At 35.4% G+C, this 9,450-nt stretch overlaps 1 protein-coding gene across 7 annotated transcripts in view; it reads left to right on the forward strand.

Moving 5' to 3' along the window:
* Positions 1–7,008, forward strand: part of LOC127882188 (uncharacterized) — a 132,382-nt gene extending 125,374 nt beyond the window's left edge. For 3 of the 7 annotated variants that reach the window (XM_052430694.1, XM_052430693.1, XM_052430695.1), the window contains one exon: positions 6,764–6,990. In XM_052430694.1, the coding sequence (XP_052286654.1) occupies positions 6,764–6,947 (184 nt within the window). In that variant the 3' untranslated portion in view covers positions 6,948–6,990. Of the gene's footprint in view, positions 1–1,407; positions 1,570–6,531 lie in introns of all 7 variants that reach the window. The other 4 variants (XM_052430691.1, XM_052430692.1, XM_052430689.1 and 1 more) reach the window with 4 other exon arrangements.
* Positions 7,009–9,450: the final 2,442 nt, after the last annotated feature.

The following is a 9,450-nucleotide window of genomic DNA, read 5'->3' on the forward strand; positions in this document are numbered from 1 at the left end:
TCTGCCACATGTGGTTTATGCAGGGACCCAAGTATAGGTCCCTGGGTTATGACACCATGTTTTCTTTGTAATTGTTTGGACAGTATCCGATCATAACGAGATAATCGGTTTGTGATGAACAAAGGTGCAATTAAACACCGGGATATAAATACTGCAACAACGATTGTCAAAATTAGTGTGAACAATTAAATAAAACAATTACATTAATCAAGAGAATTTAATTAATGTGTAACAAGATTAGTTTTTTCCAAACACCTATAAAATACATTTTATGGGTCTTTTTTTCAGACATATAAAGGTTCAAATCAGTTACCCTATGTTGCGTACATAAAATTGACCTATTGGTTGTTTGTTATCATCCTTATTTGTTTTCGTTAATTAAATTAAATTTATTCTGAAATAATTTCAATTTCTGAGAATGTTTAAACTAAAAATGGTCGCGAAGAAGTGCCAAGTAGAGAGATGTTAATTTGTGGTTACCACATATCGAGCTCTTAGATTGTGTTCCACTCCCGAGTTCGTTGTTAGTAAAAACAAATAATAACAACAATATAATCGTTCCAAAGATGCATTTCCTTGCATGCTAATGTTTTATTTAGACATAATTATTAAAATTATATTTGATATTGTGCATGATTATTCTTAAAAACGATGATTTTGTCAACATTCTCTATATGCGCTTATATGAATTCTACCTCTTTTTGCCAACCAGTGGGCGGAGTCTAAACTTTGCAGGTGCGCGTGACGTCACTCGTCAACTGGTCTATAGTGTAAATTTAGAGAAACTTTTTATGTGGGCTAAATTCTTTGGAATATTACTAATATAAAAAGTAGCTTAATATTTGAGAGCGTCAACAAGTTGGACTATATAGTACAGGTTCTCATAATAGCTCGACGCATTAATAAAAATACCTGTAACCATGTTGCCACGGGGTAGTAGATATGGTGCCTGCCGGAGGGTCAATAGCTGGGTGTTGGATTATTGCCTAGGAAGTGGGAGGTCTCCATCCTCAAAGTTCTTAAGGTCAACCGAAAAATACTGTTCCTACTCAGTTAACACTTTTGGCTTTATCTCACAAGGCATAAGGCTTTCAATGCAATCAAGCTAAAATATGTAGGTTTAAACTAAATGACTCATGACTTTGGATTGGTTTAAACCGGCATTCCCTGACAGTTCATTTTACATTTACATTTACAGACTACATAATCTGTCAGCAGTCTATAAGTTTTAGGTAATTTGTTGTAATTGAAAGTATAACTGTTCAATTTTCATGACAAATACTTCAACAAAACTATGAGCCTCCCACTGGGACAATGGGGCTTTATGCATATGTGTAAAGTTATAACATGCAATAAGCATCCTTTTCCCAGAGCAAGGCCCCTATCTTTATGAAACTGTCCATGCAGTCATGGCGTACCACATCAAGTCTAAGAAGTCAGTTGTCAAGCTGCCCTACCTGCCTTTCTCAGCCACTATCAAGGATGGCACGGACGTGCTACTAGACTCCTATAGAGATGAACATGAGCAGAAAGTCTACGAGATCCTGAAACACATCGTCAATGTTGAAGGTATGCCTAAGGTTTTGAAATGCAACTTACTTAACACTTTACCACACAGTCATTTTGACACTTTTGAATTGCCTTTAGAAAATCTAATTATTTACTAGTAAAGACCCTTATCACTTGATTCAAGTTTTAAAGGCTTCATTTCTGAACCTAAGCTACTGACGAGAAGCAAATAACATAAAACCTAAAAGACTGAGAGTTACTCACAGGCTGTTCTGGTTTTATGCTGTTGGCATATAGCCATGTTCACTTAGTTTCTAGGTTGAAAAGGGTTCAACTATGTTTCCTTGTTTGTTTGCATCTACCCAGGCATCTATTTCTCATAAAGGGACTTGTTCACAGATTATCAAAGAGACTATTTTCAAACTTTTTGTCATGGATTCAAACAAGTAAAAAAAACAGTATATCATGGAATGAAATGACTCTATTGGCATAGATGAAACGATTGTCACATTTTTTTTTAAATTGACAAAATTATTAATTGTTACAAATGCAAAACCATTGACTAATTAAAAAAAATCCTGCTGTTTTTCTCATATAAATATTTTATAAGTTCAAGTATTAAACACAGATCTATTTGTAACAGTTCAAATGGAAGGCAGAGTGTGTATGGTAATAGCCTTTTAGTTCAGAGGTTACTGGTTCCAGGCCCATGAAAAAGTCCAACAGTTTTCTTTCTAATTTATTAAAAAGAATAATTTTAGTCTTGCAATTATAATTGAGTTTTGATGTACAAATCTAACAATTCAAGGAATTTAATGTTCCATTTAAAATATGTCCATATGTGTGAACAAGTCCCGTTCAGGCAAAACTAAATAAGTTGTTTATTTCCACTAAGTAACATCTTTTTTCAATGTAGGGTAGATAGATTAGCCAAACTGTTTGTCATGAACTTAGTTAATGAGTTTTTTTTAATGATACTCATATTATTTTCCTCTTCCCTCTCAAAGTTTGGGATTGCATATTATTAAGTAAAAGAAAACTTCATTATCTTTGCGAAACAATACATTTCTTAAATGTAAAAATCAATTGAAGAGAATTTTATAAAATTAAGCAACTATTTTAAGGGTCAACACCAAAAATAAGACTAAGTGTGGTAAGTGTCAACAAACAACTTTTTATTTTTCAATTAACACCTAAGACCAACACTTGTAGTGGAAGAAATGATTGTTCATTGTCATTCATTTCAGCAATATTGTCTATTTTATAGTAAAATATTCCTATTTTAACAAGAATTGTTTAATTGATTTCTGGGTGATATATATCTTTAACTAACACATAGAAGCACATACTTAAAAATAAAGCAAACCTTTTTGTTTCGAATTGGTTATCATATTGTCAGTCGATTTTGAGAGGAACTGCTATGAAACACACAAAGCCAACATCCTGATCCACAGTTTGGATGGTGATAGTGTGCTTAACGTATTTTTTATGTAGTAAACATGCAAACATAGCTTGGGATTGCATTTGGGGTCGGTCAGGTCAATATTACCTTTTTTCTAAAAATAGAATATTATTTTCGGGTCAATATTTTGAGTTTTAATGGAGGCGTTTTGCTGAAATTTTGTGTGTAGGTAGCAGGCATTGAATGGGATTTCAAATTTATTTACATAAAAGTACATGGATTATTGAAACTTGGATTATCTAGTTGTGTGGCATGGTCACTTTTCTCTTTGTAATTTATAAATGTGTAGGTTTAAATTTACATAGGCCTCTTACATATGTTAAACTTCAAATATGTGTTTGCAGTCATTATATTTAAGGGCTGACATAAAATGTACATTGTGCTATCAAAGTTTAAGCATATACGTTATATGATCAAAGTTTAAGCATGTACGATACACTATCAAAGCTTAAGCATTACGTTATACTATCAAAGTTTAAGAATGTACGTTATACTATGTAAGCTTCAGCATGTTCTTTATACTATCAAGGCTTACGAATGTACATTATACTATAGAAGTTTATAAGCATGCATTTTATACTATTAAAGCTTAAGCATGTAGGTTATACAGTATACTTTCAAAGCTTAAGCATGTACGTTATACTATAAAAGCTTAAGCATGTACGTTATACTTTCAAAGCTTAAGCATGTACGTTATACTATCAAAGCTTAAGAATGTATGTTATACTATCAAAACTTAAGCATGTACGTTACACTATCAAAGCTTAAGAATGTATGTTATACTATCAAAGCTTAAGCAAGTACGTTATACTATCAAAGCGTGGGAATGTACGTTATAATATCAAAGCTTAAGCATGTACGTTATACTATCAAAGCTTAAGAATGTACGTTATACTATCAAAGCTTAAGAATGTGTGTTATACTATCAAAGCTTCAGAATATAGTTATGCTATTAAAGCTTAAGAATGTACGTTATACTATCAAAGCTTAAGCATGTTAGCATGTACGTTACACTATCAAAGCTTCAGAATAGTCAAGGGAGCTCTTATTAGACAGCTTGTGTTGTAAATATAGAATTGAACTGTTCTGAATATAAAACTGTTAAAATTGGTTTATGAAAGTTACCTCATTTGTGAAAAATTATTTCAAAATGGCATTGACCATAAGTTTCAAATTTAATTTATGTGGTCCGGAATGATTTGGAGGCTGCACGTATTGTACTTGTCCGTCTGTTTGTACGTCCGTTTGTGTTTAGTACTTGTGTTTTAAACTTCTCCTCAATGATTGGATGGATATTGCTCACTCTTTCACAGTTGATTGACCTTAAGGTGCAGATTTCGTAAATAAGTATTTTGGGCAGCAACATATTTTATGCATAATTCTGGCCATTGCTTGTTTTTCGACAAGAATATCACATATTTTATAGTACTCTGAAACTTGTGTTTTGAAATCGGTTTTTTCGCCATTTTTGGCATTTTCACTGATGTTTTTTAATAACATTTAGTACCGTACATAGAAATCATCACGTCCAGCCTTTTTTGTTTGTGCCAGGCAAACTATCTTAGTGTGAACCGGGTACCAGGACAATCGGACAATTAAGGTCGTATGTGCTTTCTTTTATTAAATGATCTGAGCACACCATCCTCATCTCATGTTAAGCTTTTGTTATCACATTCTGTCGGTTGTTTGGGTGCCCAATCATCATGAAACATGCTCAAAACATGTGTTCTTGAGATATCTGGTTTTAATTCATAATCGGTCCCCGTCCATTGAAAAACACGGCCACTAGGGTGAGTGTGGCAGTTTTGCCAAAAGTAAAACCTTGTGAATACTAGAGAAGTAACATTCATTGCCAAATCTTTGTTGAATATCCGCAGAACATTTGTTCTAATTATATCTAAGTCAAGGTCGAAAATGCTTGCGGTCCATTAAAGGTCGCCTGAAAAACATGGCAACAAGGAAATTGGTAGATGTCCTTATACATGTATTGCTATAGTTATCGACCTTTTTGCCAAGTTATCAGGAAACTTGCTTACAACATTTTCTAAAATAATATTTTCTTGGCAATTTTTAAAAATGTTTTCGGTCAGATGGAACACAGCTAGATTTTGGTGCAGTTTCCTCATATGGCTATTGCTAACCTTTTGATCATTTTTAAACTTGCGTCCCACATAAAACTTGCATATAGCTTTTGGTTTGAAGATATTTCAGTCGAGTTCGAAATAACATTTCGGCCAGGGGGGTGCACTTGGTGCTCAGGTGAGCTATTGTGATCATCCTATGTTCGGCGTCTGACATCTTGTGGCGTGCGATGTCAATTGTGTTTCGTCAACGTTTAGCTTTCAACACTCAGAAGGCAACATTTATCCTCAAATCTTTTCGTAACTTGGTAAGGATTTTTATATGGACAAAATTTAAGCCTAGCTCGAATTTGGGTCCCATGCATCAATAAACCAGGTCACCTGTTCAAATCTTTGAAAAACGTAACCAATCTTAAGGCCACATTTGGGACTCAATGTGGATGAAACTTGGTCAGGATGTCGAGTTATGGTCATATGCGTCGAAACACTAGTCAAATCGTAGAAAAAAGTCTTGTTATCACTCATGAGGCCACAAAAATGACTCAGTTTGGTAACAACTTGGTCAGATTGTACATGTTGTCAATATCTAACCAAGTTCGAATCTGGATTATACTGTGTTAAAAAAACAAGGTCGCTAGGTCAGATTTGGAAAAACAACTTAGTTTTCGCAATAGTCATACATTATGCCTATGTAACATGAAAGACAACTGTCATTCATATTAACTACTAACATTTGGCTGTAAATATCAAGGTCATACTAAGAGGTCAAAAGTCATATTGGGCTATAAACAGGTTGTGTTTCGAGACACTAGTTGAATTAAGGGGCATTCGTGAACAAAGGGCCTATGTCATGCTCATTAATGTATATTTTATTGTACTCTTTCTAAGTTCGTACCTCACATCTATCTGTGTCAAGAACTGTGCCGTCATGGCCCTCTTGTATTCACACACAAGTCGTCCAGCCATAAGCTCAAATACCGTGACTTGTCATTATTTAAAATATGAATAGTATAACTATATAAACCATGCATATTATTTATTCGTATGTGTGGATTTGTTCGAGTTTTAGTGTTTGCTTGCAGTGATTGTGTCATTTTTATCCGTTTATTCTGAAAACAAGTGGTGTGAGATATGTTTCATTTGAGTCTCGTTCTGAAACAAAAAACTGGGCTTAATGCATGTGCGTATATTGTCATCTCAGATTAGCGTGTGCAGTCCACACAGGCTGACCAGGAACGACACTTTCAGTCTAAACTATATTTTCGCTAAGAAGATAATTACTTTAAACAAAAAATAACATAACATCGCAAAGTGTCTTCCCTGATTATCCTGTGCGGACTTTACAGGCTAATATGGGAAAACACTTTCTGCACATGCAGTAAGCCCAGTTTTCGGATAACGAGGCTCGTATAATTTATCGTCCAATGTCGAAACCGCATACAGTGTGTTAACCATTTGCTCCAATCTTATTTTATGTAGGCGACAGCTACCCTCAAGAAGACATGACCAACATAGAAGATTTCCGAGCATACTACCTCACTCTCGACGTCTTTGTTTGTCTGGAAAAGACCTCTAAAGAAGTTCTCGGTGCCTTTTATATCAAGCCTAACTTTCCTGGTCGATGCTCGCATATCTGCAATGCTGGCTTTATTGTGAAAGTGTCCGCTAGAGGGCGCGGCGTTGGAAACTTCATGGCAGAGATGTATTTGAGGTTAGCAAAGGACTTGGGTTACAGAGCCAGCTTCTTCAATCTAGTCTTCGTAACAAACGAGGCGTCGGTACGACTGTGGAGAAAACTTGGATTCAAAGAAATAGGACGAGTGCCTAATGTCGGCAATTTGAAAGGAAAAGGGTACACGGACGCTTTGCAGTTTTATTATGACTTTACTGCATAAATGCTTATTATGTGTATAGATTTTTTATACGCCCGTTTAAAAAAACGGGACGTTATATAGTTTCACCTTGGCGGCGGGCGGGCGGGCGGGTGGGCGGTCGGGCGGGGCGGGCGGTCGGCTTCCACAGCAGTTTCCGCTCTCTAATTCAAATAGTTTTTATCCGATCTTCACCAAACTTGGTCAGAAGTTGTATCTAGACAATAATTAGGTCAAGTTCGAATATGGGTCATGCCGGGTCAAAAACTAGGTCACAGGGTCACTTAAACCATTTCAAGCATTTAGAATGGTGTCCGCTCTCTAATTGAAGTAGTTTTCATCCGATCTTCACCAAATTTGGTCAGAAGTTGTGTCTAGACAATATCTACATGTAGGTCAAGTTCAAATATTGGTCATGCCAGGTTAAAAACTAGGTCACGAGGTCACTTAGTGCATTTCAAGCATTTAGCATGGTGTCCGCTCTCTTATTGAAGTAGTTTTCATCAGATCTTCATCAACTTTGGTCAGAAGTTGTGTCTAGATGATGTGTAGGTCAAGTTCAAATATGGGTCATGGTAAAGTTATCAAGTTGTCCAAAGCCTTAAAACGGGCGTATCTTGTGACAGTTTGGCACTCTTGTTTCAAATGAACGAAAATTAATATCTGGCCGAGAAAAAACATCTGATTATGTTGTTTTTTTTCAAATTTATTTACAAAAAAATGTGTTTGCGTATTTTAACTACAACGTAGTGTTGGGCAACACTAATATAAGATGAAACTTGTTAACACAAAGACACTGCTACAATTATTTATAAGTTGATTTTATTGAATATAATTAAAGTGCACCATGTAAACGTGTATAATTAACAACCCCGATTCCACAATTAGAACTTTCGTGATTAAATTATCGCTGCATAAAACACTGGCTTAAAAATGTGTTTACTAGTAATCAAAGCGCGTAAGGCACTGAAGTTGTTCGCTATTGCATAATTTAAGACGCAACTCATTTTTTAAAATCAATCGCCAGTTTGAAATAAACACACGCCATTCACATTTATAAAGAGTGTGTAATAACGCACGGGTCGAGATGTGTATGCACTTTTTATCATCCTATTTATTTTATTGAGATAACTTAGACAAAATAACAACAACATTGCCCTTTTTAGACGTTCTGAAAGCATAGAAAGCATAATGCAAATGGTAATGAGAACTGATTATAAAGATAATTTGCAATCACCATCATATTAAATGAATATTGTTGGGATATCGAATACCTAATCACAAAGAATATAATTTCATGATGAAAATTCCCCGTACAAAACTTGATTTTTGACGCCATTTACAAATTAAAAATATAAAATAAGATTGATGAAAATAAATAAAAAATAAATCGGCGAGCAATACTTTTTACTCACGAATTAGGTAGTCATAAAGACGGTCCTGTTGAAACGTACTTTGTTTTTTATGCATTTCTTGTTACCCATGCAGTTCACACGGTGTCAAATAATCGGACCTAGACAAAGGTATTAGAGCACTAATGCGCCTTTTCTGCGTAGCAGTTTTACCCAGCGTTTCACCTTAAATGACTTTAACATAACGTCATTAGACACGCGTGAATATTTTCGACTATTCCATAGGCTGATTCGAGATAAAACCTCTGAACTTTGGCTACATCACCGTGTCTGTGCTCAGCGCAAAGGATGTAGCACTGTTCAGTGTGAGGAATTCCGGACTACTCTCTGTATGTTCAAACGACACAAATTGTGGCCCAGTTACAATTACGCGTTAAAACCCATCTCGCAGAATTTCACGGTCAGTACTCGTTCATTAAATCGTCCGGGGAATATATAATTGACTACCGATACACACAGTTTTGCTTTCAAGATGAGAAAACAAACATTACCGAAATAGTATAGTGTCACGATACGAGGAAAATCGTTTAATTATGTAACCACAATGTTTGCCGTACTCGGTCAGCACGTTCCTGAACAACGCCTTGATGGCTGCCCTTATAAACAGTTTTGCTATTTTGAATTCAATTTTGTATCGAAAAGCTTTGTTCTAAAATGTGCAATTTGCAATTCGAATTGAGATTTTTAATGACCCTCGTCATGCGAAAATGGATCTTATTCCATATGCGCTCATCAAATATATACCCCATTCAGCCTGCACTTCTCTCAGTCTGGTCAGGAGATACATAATGAGACCATAACACATTGAGTGATTTTAAAGCGAATAGCATCGCCTCTGACCAGACTGCGCATATGCACATGTTGGGTTAAAGATACGCTGGCCGACGCGCATAAGACCAATTTTTGCATGACGCGGCTATGAAAGTGTGATATAAATGTGTCGAAAGAAAACTGCGTTTGAATCAAATATAAACATACGATATATTTCGATAGTGAAGAAATAAACTCATAAGGCATGCGAGGACACATATGATGTGCACTCCCGTAGTATACGTTTTATCTACTTACACTAATTTGTGGTTTGACAATGATAACACACATTTCATGTGGTGAAT

The sequence above is a fragment of the Dreissena polymorpha genome, chromosome 5, assembly GCF_020536995.1.
Source record: "Dreissena polymorpha isolate Duluth1 chromosome 5, UMN_Dpol_1.0, whole genome shotgun sequence".
Classification (NCBI taxonomy): Eukaryota; Metazoa; Mollusca; class Bivalvia; order Myida; family Dreissenidae; genus Dreissena; species Dreissena polymorpha.